This window comes from Sesamum indicum, linkage group LG5, assembly GCF_026168435.1.
Source record: "Sesamum indicum cultivar Baizhima isolate 11 linkage group LG5, ASM2616843v1, whole genome shotgun sequence".
NCBI classification, from domain to species: Eukaryota; Viridiplantae; Streptophyta; class Magnoliopsida; order Lamiales; family Pedaliaceae; genus Sesamum; species Sesamum indicum.
The window spans coordinates 3,581,753-3,602,809 of NC_142661.1; the positions used below are offsets into that span (position 1 = coordinate 3,581,753).

The 21,057-nt window shown below is 35.1% G+C and overlaps 3 protein-coding genes across 3 annotated transcripts; 2 read left to right on the plus strand and 1 right to left on the minus strand.

Moving 5' to 3' along the window:
• Positions 1-97: 97 nt before the first annotated feature.
• Positions 98-4,394, plus strand: LOC105162514 (alpha/beta hydrolase family protein). The gene is made up of 5 exons (XM_011080553.3): positions 98-969; positions 1,748-1,832; positions 1,906-2,075; positions 2,924-3,198; positions 4,027-4,394. Exons 1-5 carry the CDS (start codon positions 594-596, stop codon positions 4,201-4,203), a joined length of 1,083 nt encoding a protein of 360 aa, XP_011078855.1. The 5' UTR covers positions 98-593; the 3' UTR covers positions 4,204-4,394.
• Positions 4,395-7,747: 3,353 nt separating this feature from the next.
• LOC105162513 (polygalacturonase inhibitor) lies at positions 7,748-8,907 on the plus strand. The gene has a single exon (XM_011080552.3). The coding sequence runs from the start codon at positions 7,787-7,789 to the stop codon at positions 8,777-8,779; it is 993 nt and encodes a 330-aa protein (XP_011078854.1). The 5' UTR covers positions 7,748-7,786; the 3' UTR covers positions 8,780-8,907.
• A 3,140-nt stretch (positions 8,908-12,047) lies between these two features.
• On the minus strand, positions 12,048-17,305 carry LOC105162512 (bZIP transcription factor TGA10). The gene is made up of 11 exons (XM_011080551.3): positions 16,658-17,305; positions 16,476-16,573; positions 16,033-16,121; positions 15,772-15,906; positions 15,549-15,614; positions 15,352-15,411; positions 15,122-15,199; positions 14,966-15,041; positions 14,571-14,845; positions 13,784-14,023; positions 12,048-12,456 (listed from the first exon to the last, which is right to left on the minus strand). Exons 1-11 carry the CDS (start codon positions 16,975-16,977, stop codon positions 12,307-12,309), a joined length of 1,587 nt encoding a protein of 528 aa, XP_011078853.1. The 5' UTR covers positions 16,978-17,305; the 3' UTR covers positions 12,048-12,306.
• Positions 17,306-21,057: the final 3,752 nt, after the last annotated feature.

Below are 21,057 nucleotides of genomic sequence, written 5' to 3' on the forward strand. Positions count from 1 at the left end.
GTTTTTTTTGGATATAGTGAGGTGGCACGTGGGCCCTCATCCCCAATTCCGCCGTGTGTCAAACCACCACCGTCTCCGCCCCCAGTTTCATTTCGGAGAATCCGAATTCTCTCTCTCTCTCTCTCTCTCTCTCTCTCACACACACACACACACACACACACAGACACACAAAATCCTATCCTTTTCTCGTCATATATCCACAGGCCATTCTTTCTAGAATATATTGATAAGTTTTGGTTTCTGAGTGCCAATAAATTCTTTTTGCCTTTTCCCAATTGGTTTTGGATTCTTATCATCATTATTTATTCAACTTGTTTTCAGGTCACCGGGATCTAGTTCGGTTTTGCTCGCAATTTACTGTATTCTTGAAACTAAGTTCCCTCGCAGGGGGCCGAAATCTTTGTTTCTTGTCCATAAATTGAAATTTCTTGGTGGATTTTCATCAAATCTAATTCCTTTTTGAGTTGCCACTGTTCTCTTCTGATGTGGGCTTCTTTCATCTTGATTGAATTGATCAAAAAATCTAATCTTTGTTTGATTTTATTGGTATTATACAAATTAAAACCTGTTTTCTTAAAGTTTTTGTAAAAGAAATGGTTACTGTAAATCTGGGCACCCTTTACTATGTACTGGATCATGTGTATGGCGCATTGCTGCATAGAACAAAGTTAAGCCCACCATTCTTTTCTAGGGGGTGGGGTGGAACAAAGCTTGAGCTTTTGGAGAGAATGATAAAGCAATTGTTTCCTGAAGTAGAAGGTCAAAACTGGCCTCCTACTTTGGTGCGGCCCACTTGGAAGACAGTTTGGGAATCAAAGACCGCTAGTCTTAGAGAAGGGGTCTTTAGGACCCCTTGTGATGAGCAGCTTCTCAATGCATTGCCCCCTGAGAGTCACATTGCAAGAGTTGCTTTCCTTTGCCCGAAATCCGTCCCGCCGCAAAAGATGGCTTGTGTTGTTCACCTTGCTGGTATCTTATCTTATTCGATCCTGATATTGTTTGTTTTGGTATGTTTTTAACATTATGGACTGTCTTGCTAAAGAGCGGTATATGGACTTGGATTTGAGCTAGAATGTGTTTATGTTCTTAGTTTCTTTAAGCATAATTTGTTAACGAAGAATAATTTGTTAACAATCTCAGTACATGTTTGGCTTATAGTTTGGTATTCCTATGTTCTAGTCTGTACATTGATTACTGTAGGGGTATCTTTCATGTAGTTCCATTGAGAAAAAATAAATTAGATTTTGAGTTGTTTGCTAAGGTTACACGTCTACGAAATTTCACCATGGAAATTCATTATCTGTCTACACAGTGGTGATCAGTGATAAGAACTTTTGACAGACCTAGATTTATTTTAGTGACTTGGAGGGCCTTTGTTGTTAGAATTTTGTCTGAGTTGATGCAGATTGTGGTCCGAGGATAGTGATGGTGAAAGAGTTTGATTAGATTTAAAACTTCTTATGTGTGTTTTCAACATTGTTTTAAGAAATTATTCTGTTTTTCATTATTCAATAACAATGCAATGTCGTCGTGATACTGCAAGCAGTTGATTTCAACTTTGTGTGCACACAAGTGCATTCATGTACCGTTGTAGACTGCCTCAAAAACTGGAAGATATCTTTTAAATTAAGGAAATTCCAAATATTTAATTAATGAGTTACTCTTTTGTCCTTTTGATAACTAATATGACTGTAGTGTAGATTTGTTTGTCATGATAATGATGCAAGGCACATGTCGTTTCTTTCAGGCACAGGGGACCATGCATTTGAGCGGAGGCTGCGTCTCGGTGAGCCTCTGCTGAAGGAAAACATAGCAACAATGGTGCTTGAGAGGTCCAATTGAATATCTGTTAACTATTAGCTCCGGTAAACATCAGATTTTAATATCCAGCTTTTCTTTCTACAGCCCTTTCTATGGAAGAAGACGTCCTATGCTGCAGCGGGGGGCAAAACTCTTGCGTGTCAGTGATTTGCTCTTATTAGGAAGAGCTACCATTGAGGAGGCCCGTAGTCTTTTACATTGGTTAGACTCTGAAGCAGGTTTCGGAAAAATGGGTGTATGTGGACTTAGCATGGGTAAGACTTGAACCATTGTTTGGTTATGGCATAAAAGACTTAAAACAGCAGGATTTCATTTCTTGAAATGTTGAGTGGATTTCTTTTTTTATTTATTTTTTTCTCACTGAACTTATTAATAGAACTTGAAAATACTGAAATCCTTAGCTAAATTTGCTCAGCTGGTCCTGGACCAAAAATTTGCATGAAATTCAACATACATTACTTTGTCAAAGCTAAAAACAAAAAGTCCAAATCTTTACACTTGTATTGGGACACTGTATCGGAAAACAAGCACCTAGACAATTATGTAAAGAAAAGAGTGCATAAACAAGTTGTGGCAGAAATTTGTGCATGCAGACATAGAAAAAAGTTCTGTTTTAGTCATCGCTGATGTATAATATATCATCATTACCTGGGTGAAACTATGCTGATTTGTTAGAAGCTTGTATCAATCATATGCTTCCTGATTGTTGGTAGTTTTGCTCAAGCAAAGTAGCTTATCTGTTTTCACTTTTTAATTCTTGTGGTTATTTTGCACTTTCAGATTTATCTCAAAGAAAGCTAAACAAGAGAATCCTAAAGCTTTCACCTCTGATCTTATTTGATGCATTAGTTTCGTTTTTCTCGGGAACAATTGCACGCATGTAAAACAATATAATTTTCAATTTCTTGAAGTTATTTTGCGCTTTCAGATCCTTATCTGAAAGAACAAATAATAAGAGAACTTGAGAACTTTACCTCTGATTTTTTTGCATCAAATGTTTTTTTCTTGGATCAACTGCATGCATGTAAACATTCGAGAATATGTTGTAAGTAGTTTACTTAGTTCTCTCTGCTTTTGAGAACTTTGTATCTTTTGAATATAGGAGGAGTACATGCTGCTATGGTTGGATCCCTGCATCCCACCCCTATTGCTACGCTCCCGTTTCTTTCTCCACATTCTGCTGTTGTGGCATTCTGTGAAGGGGTACTAAAACATGCCACTGCATGGGAAGCTCTTAGAGAAGATCTTGCCATGCAGAAGGTTACCATGACACTTGAGGAAGTGCGGGAGCGCATGCGAAATGTGTTGTCGCTAACTGATGTCACACGGTTTCCTATCCCCAAAAACCCCAATGCTGTTATATTTGTTGCTGCTACTGTAAGTCACATAGCTATGACCCTTCTTGCATATTCACTGCACCTAGTTTGAGTTTTTCCATATTTTTCTTTCGTTAGCGTAAATCTTCTCAAGATCTTAAATCTTGTTTAATTAAAAAACTTGAACATGTGCTATGAGGTTAGCATTGGGCAAATAAAATTAAATTTCCATGCAGTAACGCTTATCTATTTATTTTCTAATGTTTAAACATAGTACTTTATTGAATCGATTCCCTCTGAGGCAGCTCATATATCAGGGTCAAATTAAGTTCATTCAAGCAAAGGTTTAACCATTGTTCTTGAACTCTGCTTGTCGTGTTTAAATTTTTTGCATTTAAACAAATATACTGCACAAATTCAAGTTTGTGCACAATTGGACTTTCTTGTCATTTGTTTTCATTCTAAAGTAGCCCTGGCTAATGCCCTTGTTTTCCCTCTAGAACTGAAACCCTGTACGAGAGTACTCTCGATTTTCCTACTTTAGCTAGAAGATCATGGTCCCTCCCACTACCCTGGCCGTCAAATCTGAAACAAAGAAACCAAAAAAAAAAAAAAGGAGAGATGAAAAGACTCTCACAATAAATCAGAGTTGTAAAACTTTTAGGAGGCCTGTTGTTCAAAAGAAATGAATTATGGTATGTTTAAGCATTACATTCGTGAAGTTGACAATAAAGCATGCTTTTGCCTAAGACTGTTCTCCACTTGTATGGTTCCAAACTCTGAAGTCAAATGACTCATGTTTTGCAGAAACCTTTATCAATTTTCCCAGGTTTATCGAGCATTTGAGTGAAATTTTCTTCTGAAGTAATATGTCCCCTATTGTTTTCAGGATGATGGCTATATCCCGAAACACTCGGTATTGGAGCTCCAAAAAGCCTGGCCAGGTTCGGAGGTGAGGTGGGTTTCTGGTGGCCACGTATCGTCTTTCCTTCTTCACAACGGTGAGTTCCGCCGGGCAATTGTTGATGGTCTTAATAGATTACAGTGGAAAGAGTCTCCTTTATGATTAACGTATGTACAAAACGTAAAAGAGGACCTTCACCTTCTGTGACAGTAGTTAAATATGTAGCCACCCAACAGATTGAATGAAAAGAACGGGTGGTTTGTACAATTCCCGGACCAATTTGGTTGTTAAGAAAGGATACAGTCTTCGTTTGGAAAATCAATAAAATTCTGAAATTGTTCATATGCTATAAATCTGTTCTCCTTCGAATTTGAGTGTATCTTGCAACAATTTATTGCCTAAACTTCAAGTTTGATTCTAATATTGCACCTTATGATATTGTAATATGAACTTCAAACCTTGTACTTCAAGGTTTGCCAACATGGCTCCTCCGCTGTGAGGGCGTGTCCAACAAGTCCCTTTGGAGACTCAAGGACCTCAACTGCAGGTCGGCAAGTAGACAATACATACATTCGTGGCTTCTGACTTAGAGGCGTTTATTGCACATATTCTCTCTCTCTCTCTCTCTCTCATTTTCTTGAAAATAGCTGATGAATCAAGTGGGGAAATTGTTTGATGTTTGTAATGCTTAGGTTGATTTCTGGGATTGATGAATCACACACTAATCAGCCATTTTTTAGGTTTTATGTGGTGATAGGTGAAGGTAGGCGCATATGCCAATGCCTCAAAACTTGACCAGCCTCAAGCTCTTTTCATTCACATTGGCCATTTCTGTGTGATTCATAGGCGAAATCATTGACCATCCCTCCCTATTTCACCACTCAAATCACAATCATAATTTCTAGGTGTATCCGGCAGATGATATTGAGATAATCACAATTATTCATGCAAAATTTGGATCATCCTTGGCTTTGGGTTTCTATCTAAATTCATCAATCATTCATTGTATATTCCATCGTGCTTGCCTATTGCGTGGGTAATTATTAGACGACTGCTAATTTTAAAAATTATTTATAATTTTTTGAATAATAAAAAAATATTGTAATCGTGGTTATTCTTGTGAGGAAGCTAGTTGTAATTTTTTCAGAAAAAATAATTTGTTTAGTCCTTTAAGTTTGCATGCTATTAATTTTAATCCTTTAAATTTATATATTTTAGTTTTAGTCCGGTAAGTTTCAAAATTGCTTAATTTTAGTCCTTTGATATAATTTCGTACAATTTTACTCCTACACAACTTTTCAAGAGCAATTTTGGTCCATATATCCATTCATTTTATATCTCATAGCTAATACTCGTGATCCGGGTCGAATTATTCGAGCTTCTGTGATGATCTCACTGCGGGTCGACTAATTCTTCCGAAGCTGATTTTGGATCCCTTGAGAATAAAACACGAACCGTGAGCTCGTCGGGCACGTCCCCGACAATGACCCTCTGACGCTCAAGTTAGGTTGATCGAGTGAAATGTATGTGATCTCAAAGTTCGATCTCAATTAACGCATAACAGTTATCTCATTTATGGCGTATCGGGGTCTATTTATAGTACACAGTTGTACGGCAAATACTGGGCCACGTGGCCTTATCTTGCTGATTCACATTCTGATCGAACGGTCGTCATTGTCCGGGTCTTCCGTTAGTCTATGCGATCCGGGTCGGGTCATCTGCGACCCGCCCGCTATAAAACACGCGGATCCTGATCGTGGAAATGACCATAATGCCCTTAATGAAGGGCGTTTCAGTCTTTTTGTAGGGATGATATATGTATACCCATCAACTCGTCTAAAATGATATAAGAGTATTAGAATGAATTATTAGCCTTTTATCATCAAAAGGAGAAAAGACTCATAAATTAATTAGGTTAAAAACTAAATCTAAGCAAAATTAATAGATAAAAAATAAATTTAAATTATAAAAAATAAAGGACCAAAATAAATTCAAATCAAAATTATAGGATGGAAATTTTCATTTTATCCTTTTCGTATGAAAAGTTTGAGATGTCGCTCTCGCGGTCAATGGTCAGGGTCAGAGATTTTGGAGAAATGATCTAACACGACTATACTTGTCCAGTGAAGGTGCTAACGAATTTAATCATTAGAGTTGTAGAGTCGTGCTATTCTTTTCCAATTATTCTTGTTTTTCTCGTCTCGCGACTTTATTTTCTCAAAGATTTTTTTCTTTTCTCCAAATATATCAAATTAACTCAATTTAATCGAATTCGTTTTACAAAAACATTTTGAAATAATATTTTAAAATTGATAATTTCATTAATTTTATTTTTTATATGAATAAAAAAACATAACTATAATGTGGGGCTACGTAATGGTATAAAAAATTTACAAAAATCCCCCAAATTTCTTGGTAATGTTAAACTTAGCTGAGATATGAGCCAATCGGGGGCTCGACCTGTGCGAAGACTCGAAAAAATCGTTTGTTTGAACTGCTTGATGCAATCCATAATGCACATTTAGGGCCTATAAATATTTCAGATCTAAGTCATTTAAGATAACATACATTTATTATATTCATTCGAACTCTTATATCGTATATGTTTGTCTCAATCAAAACTAACTTGAGTTTCGAATGATCTTAGTTGGGGACGAACTAGACAAACCTAACAATCTGGAGCGGCTATGTTGAGAGCTTGGACTGATTAAGGGAGGTCGCATATTTCGATTTGGATCAATACTGATTTGATTTCGACTTAACTTGAATTTGGGTATGTCGGACCTCTAATGATCATACAATTTTTTTTACATGGGTAAATTACAAAGGAGCTCCCCTAAGATTTGTTTACAAAAACCTCATCGTTATTTGAAAATTACAATACAGTATCTCCTAAAATTACAAGTACTTTAGCTGTCACAACGAGATATTTGTAATTTTTCAAATAAAAATGAGGTATTTATAATTATGATAAATTTTAGGAGAGTCTGTTGTAATTTACCTTTTTTAAATTAATAGTTTACGTGTAAGCATATAATTCGAGAATACATATAAATACTACTCCTCTATGCCCTAGGTATAACTTTTGTTACCCTAAATATTCTTACGATTTTCATATTTTCTTTTTTTAGCATTCCTAACTTAAGTATCAAATGATTATAATCGGGACATTTCCAGTGTTGTTCTCACACTCCTTTCTTGTAGAACACGGCTATTAAATCTTCAGCTTACCTAAGCACTTTTGAAATATTCCCTAAATAAAATCGACTTTAAATATATTTTTCATACTCAGAATCCGATGTGATTAGAGGGAATAAATCATCTCACAAGTTCAAGTGGGAAAATTCTTGTCCAGATCAGGTTGAGTTGAACCGAATCAATCCAATCACAAAACAATTATATTCCACTTGTTACGTGATTGATCATTTTTTTTAAATTGTACACCAAACACATGGTAAGTGTATTGCACTTGTCAAATAATTGATGTAAATTTGATCGAGCCTGGTTTAAATTAGAATTTCACATTCAAGCGACACGTGGAAGATCATATAAAAAGCAGACCTAGTCAAAAGGAGAATTAATATGTTAATTACTTGACGAAAGAAAAAACTATCATCTTAATTATTATAATTATCTTTATAATAAACTACCTTCATTAAACACATAATAGTCAAATGTTGGACAATCCAAACTATATATACAGTATACTCTACTCCACATCCAAACTATATCTCAAAAACAAAACATGATGCCCTTAAAGATTTCCATTCTCTCTCTCATCTTTCTCTCCCAAACAATCCCTGCTCTCTCAGCCAAAGAGAGATGCAACCCAAATGACAAGAAAGCCCTCCTACAAATCAAGAAATCCCTCAACAACCCTTATCAATTGGCCTCATGGGATCCCAGCACTGATTGCTGTGATTGGTATGTCGTCCAATGCGACCCCAACACCAACCGCATCGTCCAATTCAACCTCTTCTCCGCCAACATCTCCGGCCAGATTCCGGCCGCCATCGCTGACCTCCCCTTCCTCGAAACCTTAGTCTTCCGAAAGCTCACCAACCTCACCGGACAAATCCCAGAAGCCATATCCAAACTCACTAACCTTAAGCTACTTAGACTAAGTTACACCAACCTCTCCGGCCCTATTCCTACATTCCTTAGCCAGCTCAAGAACCTCACTTTCCTCGACCTATCGTTCAACGACTTATCCGGATCCATCCCTCCGTCCATCTCCAACCTCCCGAACCTCGACGCTCTCCACTTAGACCGGAACAAGCTCACCGGCAGCATCCCCGACTCCCTCGGGAAGTTCACCGAGAAAGTTCCCGATCTATATCTTTCCCACAACCATCTGACTGGAAGCGTTCCCCGATCATTAGGCGACCTAAACTTCACCGTGCTGGATTTTTCAAGAAACCAGCTTGAAGGGGACATATCATTCTTGTTTGGCACAAACAAGACAATACAAATCCTGGACTTTTCGAGGAACATGTTGGAGTTTGATCTGACAAAGGTGGAGTTTCCGGAGAGCTTGACGTCGTTGGACTTGAATCACAACAGGATCATGGGGAATCTGCCGGAGGGGTTGAGTCAGCTGAATTTGCAGTATTTGAATGTGAGCTACAACAGGCTGTGTGGGCAGATTCCAGTTGGTGGGCAGCTGCAGAGCTTTGATGCTAGTTCATATGTGCATAATAAGTGCTTGTGTGGTGCTCCATTACCACCCTGCAACTAAGATTTGGACAGTATGGAAACCTTACGGCCCGTTTACCTTTGTTTCCATCTTTATCTTTAATTTCCAGTATTTCTATTGGGATAAAAATACTTTATTTTTTCATGAGAAATAAAAATATATTTGGAGGATATGTTTACATACCTAGATTTATAGGATTAGAAATGAGAATATATTGGTATTTTTTAATATATATAGTACAATATTATTTTTATTTATTAAAAAGTCAATATGACATGATAATATGTCATGTCATATCCTATGTATAGCTGAAAACATAGGCAACGATGGAATTTAGAAGAACGGTTTGAGAAGTGTGTTTTCGGTAGATCTAGGCTGCAAACTTTTATTGAAAATGGATCTTTCCAATGGAATAATTGGCCTAAACAAACAAGCTTTCATAAAAAAATAAAAATTAACATTTAGATATAAACAAACACCCCTTAATATTTTCAACCGAGTAAGGACCAAAGAAGAAAGAAAAAAAAAAGTTAAAAATATGTTTTTGTTGTCGGCGGCTGTGTATGTAACTTTTTTCAGGAAATTTGATATTGTTCATATGAATGTGTACTCACACGTCATATCCAAGAATAAAAAAGAAATTACGCCTAATTAGAATAGATTAGGAGGAGATGGAGGAAGATTGTTAGCCATGATTGTAATTACAACGCTTTGTTTACTAGCCAAAATTGCTAGGCTCAATAGGTAAAAACAAAAACAAAAAAGAAAAAAGGGGACATGATGAACATTTTGAAGATAGAAGTTGGGTTCAAAACCGAAATATGTCAACCTATGAATGAAAAAGGTTGTAAGAAAGAGAGAAGCAGAATTGGGCAGGAACCTCTTGCAATACAGTTGTTGTTGAATAGCCCATCTGACATTATGTCTTTATTTTTAGTTGAAGCCCAATTAATGAATCAACGTAACTTAAAAACACATGCATGATATGACACTTATTAGTTTCTTAAAATCTAGTCTTTTTGGACACGTGTGTGCAATAATATGACACCTATGTTTAATTTATATAATTAAAAGTGAAGGAGTATTCATGTACATCAAATTCAAGAGAGAGCATATATATATATATATATATAATTGTAAAAGAGGAAGAAAAATAATAAACGAAACCAATAGGTGTTGATTTTAGTCCACCTACTATATACCAACCACATATTAATTAATGGTTTCGACTTTTGATTTTTCTTTTAATATCAAATACTTTAGATTGTGGGTACGCAGCTACTTCATATATTGAAAATATATATATATATATATATATTACAAAGAAATTATGCACATATATATACAAATATCCATTTATTAATAAAATAATAATAATAATAATAAACGGAACAACTTTTTGTACACAACTTAAGCTATAGCTTTTCTTGATTCTATTAGGCTCCGGAATTGAAATCACTAGTTATATAAATTCTTGGAATTTGTTTGAATAATTTTAGGTTAAATTGCATAAAGCTTCTTATGTGTTTTTAAAACTCAATTAATAATTTTTCTATATTTTAAAAATAGACAAAAAATTCCTTCTATTTTCTCAAATATAGCATATATATCCTCATTGTTAATTAAAGCTAATGGTGTTAATTTTTATTTTTTTTATTATATCAAAAGACCATTATGCTCTTAAATGTTATATATTATTTCTTATTTAATTGTTCATTGAATTTTTATTGATTGTGATACCTTCTCAAATATTTTTTGAGCCCAAGAATAAAAGAAATGGGCCCCTTCCGAATAAGCCCAACGGGCCAAGACCTAAGTAAGCCCAATATAACAAGTCGAATCATCATACAGTAGGGCAATCATGTCATACAGGTGACTAACACCTTAAGACACGCTATAATAAAAAATCTTCAGATAACTCCAAGAGGCCCGACTGGAATTGATCCCTATATACCTAGGCAGATTGGCAATGCTAGGTCGAATGGTCATATTTTTGTCCAAATAAGTCAAAGTCTCACGATTCTTTTTTTTGTTACAAAGCTAACACACGTAGCCATCTAAGGGCATCAAATTTTCCGCCAATAACTCTCGGATCAGCTTTTCTACGAATGTTTATAAATTGAGGGATGATGCAGTCATTTTGGTAACACGAGTTATCACACTCAAACTTTCATTTTTTCTCATTTTTAAGCTATTTTCAATATACTTTTAGCACTCCAAACGATTTTCTTCACTTCTATTCTCACTTCGATTATAGTTTTGTTTATTTTTAGTAAGAACATTATTGACGTACGAGAGTATTGATCATTATTTTGTAGAGTCAGTCCTCCAATAATCTTAGAATTTTTGTGAAAGTTCTTCAGCCATATATTGTGGTACTGCTAAAATTCGATACGCATCAAATTACATCAAAGTTGTATGATTAGATCAATCCATCATAACCGTTAGATCTTGAATCTGTAAGATAATAAGAATTTGAATTTTAACCAATTCAAATGTTTATAAGGCAAAATTACATTTTTTATCCTGTAACTTTAGGTCGTTAGCACTTTTGGTCCTATAACTTACTCTACTCGCACATTTAGTCATTTTTTGGCAAATTCAATTCTGAACATCTCATATTTGGTCTTTTTTTTTGGCAAAGTTAGTCTCGTATTGATAATTTTAGTCCCCTTTACACTGTAATAGATCTTTTTTTATCCTTTAATTATAAATCGTTAGGACCAAAATTGTCAATGTATGACTGAATTTGTCAAAAAAAGTTTAAATATGAGATATTAAGAACTAAATTTATATTAAAAAAACTAAATATATAAATAGGGTAAGTTATAGGTCCAAAGGAACGAATGACTTGAAGTTATAAGATAAAAAATATAATTTTATATATTTATAAAATATAAATATATTTTCAATTATTTTTAAAAATAACAGGGGTTCAAATGTAATTTGGTCATAATTATAAATTCAAAAAATTTTAAACCCTTTACCTCCAAATTTGAACTATGAATTATCAAATATAAATAAACTTCAAATCTTGTAATATGAATCAATTGAAATACTTTTCTGAATTCTTTTCTCATCAAATTCAAATTCATCAATACCCCATCTTCCACTTCCCCTTTTCTTTTCTTTTTTTTTTTTGGGGGGGGGGGGGGGGGGTTATGGATTTTGTGTATGTATTTGTGTGTTTGTTTCTCAGTCAGAAATGGGTGGAAAACCATTAGCCACCTGACAATATACCAAAGCAGAAAAATGAAGAACCACACACACACACTGACACACACACAACCAAAAAATAAAAAGAAAGAAATTTTTAACTAACTAATTATAATTATATCTTATAATAGCATCTTAATGTCTGGACAGCACTGTCCTCTATCTATATATCTTCACCAAAAAAAGGAAAAAAAAAAAAAAGAAAACACAGACAATTACAAAAAAATATATACATAAACGATAGCAAATTAATTAGCTATATATAAATACTCTTTAGAAAATAAAAACTAAAAGAAGGAAAAGAGTAGCTATAGCTATAGATAGGGTTTCGTCGTCTTCTACTCCATTGTCCATTACTCCTGGCGGGGCCGCGCCACCCACAGGGAGCTGAGAGCACGGAGGCGGTGGAAGTACTCTCCGATGGCCAGGAAACACCGCGCCGCCTGCCGGGTCGTCAGGATCTGATCCAGCCGGTGAAGCGTTTGCTGCCTCAGATTGTCAGCCTGTATATATACAGATTAATTTAAATATTATTATCTAAAGATTTCAAGAAGGACGTATATATGAGGGTTTAGATATTTGCAGTCTATATGTATATAACTCATCCTCATGCATATATGTATATATATATATATATATATATATATGACTTTGGGTTGATTAAGGAATTTGATTAATTAATTATCTCCATATTTCTGCATTGACATGATTAGTATCCGACTCTTGTATTCATTCTTGATTTGATTTGATTGTCTAGTCATAAAGAATGGTGATTTAAGCTTGTCAAAGGGTGGTTCAAATGTCTTTTTAAACCTTTTAGTTTCTAGAAATTTGAGTACCAATTAGAAAAATATGAGAAGGTACAATAAGTGAAAATAAATAAATTGCATGCTAGAAAAATTCACTCGACTTTATTCAGTCCACGTCCACTATAAATAAATTTTTTTTTTATAACACGTGTCTGGCATGTAAATCAGTGCGCACCGATCAATTAAAAAAAAAGTTAAATGCATCCACCTAACGTTATGTAAACAAAAAACTCGACGTGACTGAGACGTCCACGTCTGTTCACCAGTAAATTTATATTCCAACACGCGTCTGACATGCAAAGTAACGCGCACCAAACAACTAACAAAAATTAAATTCATCCACCGAACAGTAGGTAAGCTAGCGAACGACTCGACTCGACTCGATTTGACTCGGTCTACGTCCGTTACGAATAAATTTATTGTTGAAGATGCGTCTAACATATGAATCAGTGCCCACCAATCACCTAAAAAAATAAATTCGCCCACCGAACGGCACGTAAAACCCGCATAAAATGACAAGTTATTTATTATATTCTATTATTACATAGATCTGACAAAAGAAAATTTTGAATTTGACAATATGACAAAGAGATTGTTCATGAATAAGGCTCTAAAGAGGTTTGTGCACTCAAACAAAGTGAGAAAGCTATCAGACAATTTATGAAGTAAACTGATATAATTCTACTCAACATATTATGGGAGACATTAATACTTATGTTGTCACTGTATATATTCATTCATTACCAAACTCAAAAATCAATAATTAAGGTTATAAGGAATAGTGTGTGTTGAATTAATGTGGTACAAGTCAAAGGGTTGTGAAAATGACATCATTCAGAATATGGGCTTAATATCTTCATGATGGAGATATCTTGTCTCAGTACCCCTAATTCCGGACTATCATTACAACCCTTTTGGAGTTGGAGCACATACCAAACACGTACTATAGACACCTTGTGGAACTAATTCTTGCACCTAATTATTTGTTTAAGATCAGTTAATGATGTAATAAGAATGGTACCTGGTGAAGAAAACCTTCAAGGGTGGAGAGTTTGTTGATGGCTAGAGCCATCTGAGCCATGTAGGTATTCATGTTTGGTGGGATAATGAGTGAATCAGAGGTGATGGTGTGGGTAAGTGACTGATTCAGAGCTTCCAGACCCTGAGAGAGGGCTTCTTCAGCTTCCCTTGTTGACTGCTGCAACCCACATACTCCCACAACTTGTTGCTCTGTCAATGGCTCTATTTGGGTCACTATTACCTGCAATATATTGTACATCATCTATCGTATTCAAAATTAAGATTTAGTTGAAATAATTTGACAAGATTTAGGTAGTTCAATTTAAATTATCTTTCGAATATTATTTGTATCAAGCAGGTAAAGAAAGCAAGACGTGCAAGAATCAAGACGCATGTGTAAGAACTGGTAGTAAGAGACATGGGCTTTATGAGAGGGTTGGGAATAAAATCAAACTAACAACCTAATACGGAAAACCATCATCATACCATTTCGTCATTGTATATACGTACGTTCATGCTTAACTATACATGTTTTATCTAAAAATTTAGAATGGAACATTAGTACAAACACCATGTTAATTTGCATGAAATTTGCCTTTCTTTGAGAAATTTTGAAAGTTTTCTTGCTGGGTTTACCCTAATTCTATGGCTATTTTAATTGTAAGGGCTTTAGGAAAAAATCTCAATTCAAATACTTATAATTTATACATTATGGGCTGTCATTATTTTGCTTTCATTAAGAATAGTTCTGTCCAAATTAGGGTTCTGCTATTTATGTATTGACAAACCTTAATGAGCTCAGATGGGCGGAAACCGCCGATCCACATGAAGCAGCGCTCGGCCGGAGTCTTCCACATGCCGGACAAGAGGTGGAAAACATCGGATTTGGCGATCATGTTCTTGAGGTTCATCACTTGGTCATAGAGTGCCAAGCAGCTGTCCACCAAGACTCGTAGCTCGTTTTCCGACAAATGGTCCTCCATTGCATGGCGCAGCTCCGCCATCAAGCGGTGGTGCTCCTCCAACCACCGAGCATACTCCATGTCAAACAAATTAGCAGCATCTGGGACCGCGTAAAATTAATACACTAATTAATTAAGCTTATGGAAATAAATAAATAAATTTTAGTAGTTGATTTAATTAAAATTATTATGAGAATATATTATAATTAATTAATACGGACCGGAATTTCCGTTGCCCATTGCAACTTGAAGGCCTTGTTCCCCTGCTAAAAGTGCAGATCCTCCCAAGTGAAATCCCTGGCAGAAAATTAAGCGTAATTAATTAATAGTTAACGAATGATAATTAAGAAAAAGAGTAATTAATTAATTAATCTCACTTGGGATCTAGCTCTTTGTATTTCTTGTTCTAGCTGGGTAAGCCTCATCCGACATGTCTCAAGCTGCTGAACATAAGCCTGCAATTAAAACCCAAAATTCCTTAATTCAATTCAAGATTAATTAATTAGAGAGAGATAATTCGATTATTTACGAGATTAAAATTAAATTAAATTATTCCGGCTCGATAATTATCCCCAACAAGAAAAAAAAACCCAATTCTTGAACTTGCCTTCTTCCTAAGCCTGCTTTTCCTAGCTGCCTCTCTATTCTGAGCAAGCCTCCTCAGTGTCTGCAATTAATTGAAAAATGTTAGATTAATTATAGTAATTACTCCAAGAACACACACAGACACCCGCACGTGTGTGTGAGAGAGAGACATGCAGGGTATGGAAGACTGTCTAATTATTTGCTTGTAAGAGAAAGAACCTTTGGGTCAGGTGTTTTTGATCCTTGTTCTGAACTTGAGGTAGGCCCTTTGCGGTTGCCCTCACGCTGTCAACAACGCAAAATTATTATACTTTTTTTTCAATTAAAAAAGACTTAACTACAAAATCTCACTTAATTAATACAAAATTATTAAAAGTATAACAAACTAACTCTTGTACTAATCAAATGTTTAATTTAATTAGTATTTTACATATGTTCTAACCTTAACCACTTTGGTTGTTTCGGGAGCAGAAGCAACATCATTTCTAGGGTTAGATGAGGGCATGGATGGCTGAGATGATCTCTGCTGGGAACCACTGGCTGAGGGAGAAACTAATCCAGTACTACTACTACTTCCCTACCAAACACAAAATCCAACAAACCCCATTAGTTTCAAATTATGATTAAGACAAGAAAATTGATGATGATCATGAGATCAAGAAAATCAGAAATCTGCAACGGCTTTGATGACATGTATCTATACCTTTGGGGCTGCTGCTGCTGCGGATGGCTCTACATGCATGGGCTGAGAAGGGAAAATGTTGAGTGTGTGTGGCCTCACCCCAGAACCCTCTGCACGCATAGACAAGAAAAAACCTTAAAAACAGCAAACCAAGGAAAAAATTAAGCTTATATTATTAAAAAAACAACAAAAAGAAAAATTAAGAAAAACAAAACTTTGGTTTGAGTTTGTTAGAGATTTTTTGTCCAAATATTACAAGAATTGATAAAGAAAAAGAAATAAAGACAGCCATATGTCTTTGGTTTTGTCTTCCTTAGTGAAAATCTTTTTTTCCCCATGAGAGGATCTGGTCAAAGAAAGTACAATCTATGGTTTCAACTGATGAATTTGCTTTGGAAAACCAATACACCCCCCACCCCACCCTTACCCACCCCCCCGGAGAAGAAATTAAAGGTTGTAGTTACGTCGTTGTTCTTGAGCTGAGTGATGATCTTGGCCGTCGAGGTAGAGGAAAAGAGCTTGATCCAATTCGCCCAAGTCGTAAGCGGTGCCATCTTTGCTTCTGCAATATATATTATAACCCCACATCAAGAATCATACAGATGAAATATATATTGAGCGACTGAAAAAAGGTGGAAATTCTTACATATTGAAAGTTCCAGGAAGGGGTGCTGAGGATGACGAGGGGGATGATTGCATCATGGGGAAGGTCGATGTGGACGTCTGATGATGAAATGGGCTGATCATGTGGTCCATCTGATGGTGATGATGTTGTTGCTGCAAAGCTATTTCAGTAGTACTAGTGATCATGTGATGATGATGATGATGATGATGATGATCATTGTTGTTGTTATTGCTGCCTGACGCCATGAGAGGGTATTCAAACACCTTCTTTTCTTTCTCAGAAATACTGCTCTTTACATGTACACCACCATGCTCATCATCACTCATTCCACCTGAATCCATTCTTTCTTTCTCTCTCTTGTTTCTCTCTCACAATTCCTCTGAAACTGATGGAGTCTGCCTACCCATTTCTCCTGACTTTATAGAGAAATATTCCAAGACCACCAAAATCGATACATACACACATATGTATGTACATCCAAAAGTAGTGTGTATAAAAGTGTAGAGAGAGAAAGAGGGGTTTGAGTCGGTTGTGTGGAGTAGTAGTAAATGAAGGAGAAGGGATTTGATGAGAGGAAAACAAGTGAGAGAGAATTGAATGCCAAAGAGAAATTAGAGGCAAAAGACAAATGCTATTTTAAGGTTTCTATCTCTTCTCCGCGCAAGAAGACGACGACTTTCGGTTCCGGTAAGAAATTCAATTAAAACATATCACAAATCATAATCTTCATAATAATTAAAGCGGTGTTGTGTTTTTCTATATATATTATTAATATGTTGAAATCCCAGAAACAAATTAACAAACACTACTACCACACTGCACACTACCACTGCATATACGAGGTGGTCTTCATTTCCTTTTAGGTGGAAACCGCTTCTGGGTTCCTTGTCCGACCATCCCACCTCTCCATTCATCCCCTTCTTCCAATTAATTCACTCTATTAACCCCTTCTTTAATTCTCGTGGTTACCAACTCCAGAAGCATCACAATAACTGTTGATTAATTATATTATCTGATATTGATGAATAGAATATGATTACTGTTGTGTCCAAAAATCTAATAGAATTGGAGTCATTTTCAAAGAAATTTTAAGACATATATATATGTATGTAATAGTATATTCAGGTGGAAAGTGTAGAAAAAGAAGAGAAAAGTGCAAAAAATATCTGAGTATGTAATTATTTAACTAAAATTGTTGTTCTTGGCTAGTCCCATTCTTCTAAGCAGCTCCCTCTCCCTCTTTCCAAGTAGACTTTGTGTTGAATAAATATATTAAAAAGAAATTGGAATAATTTGGATTAGGTAATTAAGTCAGCAACTATCTTCCAATGCCCATCATTAATTATTTTAATTAATTAATTATATATATAGCATGAGTATAATATATTTAATAAGGTCTTCTTAGAGCAAATTGCAAATCTAATACTTTCCAACTACTCTTTCTATATATATTGGTCAAGCCCTCAAGGCTCTTTATTTTGATCAAACCATAAAATTGAAATCTCATAATTATATTAATATTTTAATATATTCAACAATACATTGATATAAATAAAAGTTAACAATAAATAAATTCCATACTTCTAGTATGATTCGAACTTATTATGGGATCTCAATATTAGTTATTGTGCTAAAAAAATATCGGTTATATACAGGTAGACGATATTTCTGACCCAAAATAATCTAAAATGAATCCCTAATTTTCACTTGATTATTCATGTGATTTTTTTTTATTATGTTTTGGATTAAAGAATTCAAATTAGTTAAAGATTCTAATTAAGTTCATAATAATAGATTAAAAAAAATTATATTTTTAGTACCATATGTTATGATTTTTTTAATTTAGTCTTATTTATTATAATTTTTCACATTACATATAAGTTGAAACTTTTTTCATTTTTAATCCTCACACGACTTTTTTCCATCCAATAATTCACAGAAAAGTCATGGGACTGTTAGTCTAGCATGTGTTTGGATTAACGACCTCGTGACTTCTCCATTAATTATTGTATAGAAAAACACGAGGACAGAAAATGAAAAATCCTCTAACTTATAGGATGTAATATGATAAAATTGTAATAAATAAGATTATTTAAAATGATGCTAATATATAGGAATAAAAATGCGATTTTAACATAAATTAATATCAGGACAGGATTTAATTTTTTTCAAAAAAGAAAAGAAGAAAATGCCAACCCGCAGCATGCAGAGTCAATTCATTTGTTTTACTACTTGCGATGGTAGTAGTCAAATTAACACACTCAACAACAATTTAGGTTTCTACTTTAATATCTAAGGCATTCAAATAGAAAGAAAAAAGGTATCCATTAATTAATTTAATCTAGTAACCCAGGCATGTATTTCCCTTTTTTTAAAAAATAAATAAAAAATAAAAAGATTAAATGGGAAACTCTGTATAGCTAAGATAAAATTATAAAATTAGTCCTATAAGTGTATATGAGGAATGGTAAAATTAGTCCCGTAATATGGGACTGTCAATTTTAATCCTTTATATTTTAAATTTGTAGTAATTTTAGTCCTTCCATACCAAATTAACAAATCCAATTGGGGCTTTAGGTTGGCATCCAAATGGATTTTACGTACACAGTCAGCATCGATCCTACGTGAATGTTGACATGGCAAACAAAGAAGAAATGAGGGGAAGTGGCGGGATGTTGACGGAAACTAATCGGAGGCCTTGACATGGATGGTGCTGTTGACAGAAACTGATCGGCGGGATGTGTGTGCTGTAGGGAGACAAACACAGAGGTGGTGGTCTTTCGGCGAGATGATTGTTGATGACAAAGATACGGCGAAAAAAAGGTTAGCAGAAGATGAGGTTTGAAGAATGTGAGGATCAATAATGGGACTAAAGGTTTCAGCAACAGAAGTTAAATTCTGAAACCCATGAGGGGGAGTGAATGAAAATAAAAATTGATTGGGAGAAAATGATGGGTTGGCAAAGGCGAAGTTGTTGGTCAAAAGGTTGGCACCGGGGTCATTTTCCGAAGAGAGAAATTGAGGGATGAAATGTTTGGGTTCAGATGAGCGAGGGGATTAAAAAAAATAAAAAATGAGCCCAATTTGAAGTGGATTGGATGAAATGCAAATTGATCATAAGGGGGAAAGCTGAAGAAGGTGAGGAGAAACTGTTATAAAAGTCTGATACCGGTTGGTATTAGCCGGAGCAAGGAACGAGGAGGGAGAAAAGAGTCGAAAACAACAAACAAAGAGGTGTAGTGAAGTAGCTAGCTGGAGATGGGAATGTCAGAGAAAAGGGTATGGGAAGGTGCGCAGTGAAGAGGCAAATTTATTGCCGACAATGGTTTCCAACAATAGAGGTCGGACGGCGAGGAAGGGGTAGCGAGAGAGAGAGAGAAAGGTGAAAGGGTGGGCTAACGGCCAGTGGCGTGTGAGGGAGCATTATTGGTCGGAATGGTGTTCTGATCGGATGGCAAGGGTTGCCGGGGGAGGGGGAGCTGCCACAGGCAGGGGTTGCCCGCAATAGTGGCTGAGGTAGGGTGTTGGGCTGCAACAAAGGGGCAAGGTTTACTTTTGTGGTTCTTTTTCTTTTTCTTTATACTCTTATTTTATGTTAGCATCCTATGATGATGCCTTCGAGCTAGGTTGGCAATCGGAATTCTAAGCCCCAATTTGTCCGACTAAAATCTGCCAATTTTTGATTGAAAGAACTAAAATTACCAGTAAAGTCAAATATTTATGGGACTAAGTTTGCCACCGTCTATACATACAGGACTAATTTTGCAATTTAGCCAAAAACTAATTTCTTTAGAGTTTGCCTTCCAAAAAAGTGCAAGATCCAAACAGAACTTATCTATATGCCATTTTAATTACTTGAAAATTTTAGATGGAGTTGACTCAAAGGTAAAAGAATTAAAAAAAAAAAAAAGTTTATTCAAATGTAGCAAGGTTTAATTAATATGAGTTCTTGTTAACGACTTGTTTGGCAACAACCAAATACAGATTCAACGGATTAACCCTCGTACTCTAACCATGGGTATTGCTTTGCCCTATATATATAGTTAGTTTGTATAACCCTTTCACTGTGAGCTACCATCAATTTAATTAATTGTAATATATTATTTTATTAATTAAGTATATATGTTGACAATCCATAATCATTTGCATGCGGTCAACTTAATTTTGGTTAACAAATTACAATAATTAATTATGAATAGACTTTTCATCGTCTCTCCTTAATTTAGGACAACAGCCTATCATCAATTAAGCACACACTCATCTGCTGTTTAACAAACATGTGTAGTTCAAAGTTTGATTAATATATAAATTAATTTAAAATGTGGCTCTGTGATTAATTAATAAGATGAGATTAGATATATACATATATGTATGTATATATATATATATATTAGTATGTACTCGAATAACTACATCGTTTA

Excerpts from the sequence above, each read along its gene's own strand:
- LOC105162514 (XM_011080553.3), top strand. The coding sequence starts at position 594 with ATGGTTACTGTAAATCTGGGCACCCTTTACTATGTACTGGATCATGTG. Across the intron at positions 970-1,747 it reads TTGTGTTGTTCACCTTGCTG|GCACAGGGGACCATGCATTT; the intron begins GTATCTTATCTT and ends CGTTTCTTTCAG. Across the intron at positions 1,833-1,905 it reads GCAACAATGGTGCTTGAGAG|CCCTTTCTATGGAAGAAGAC; the intron begins GTCCAATTGAAT and ends TTCTTTCTACAG.
- LOC105162513 (XM_011080552.3), top strand. The coding sequence starts at position 7,787 with ATGATGCCCTTAAAGATTTCCATTCTCTCTCTCATCTTTCTCTCCCAA.
- LOC105162512 (XM_011080551.3), bottom strand. The coding sequence starts at position 16,977 with ATGGATTCAGGTGGAATGAGTGATGATGAGCATGGTGGTGTACATGTA. Across the intron at positions 16,122-16,475 it reads CTCAGCTCAAGAACAACGAC|AGGGTTCTGGGGTGAGGCCA; the intron begins GTAACTACAACC and ends CTATGCGTGCAG. Across the intron at positions 15,412-15,548 it reads CAAAAACACCTGACCCAAAG|ACACTGAGGAGGCTTGCTCA; the intron begins GTTCTTTCTCTT and ends AATTAATTGCAG.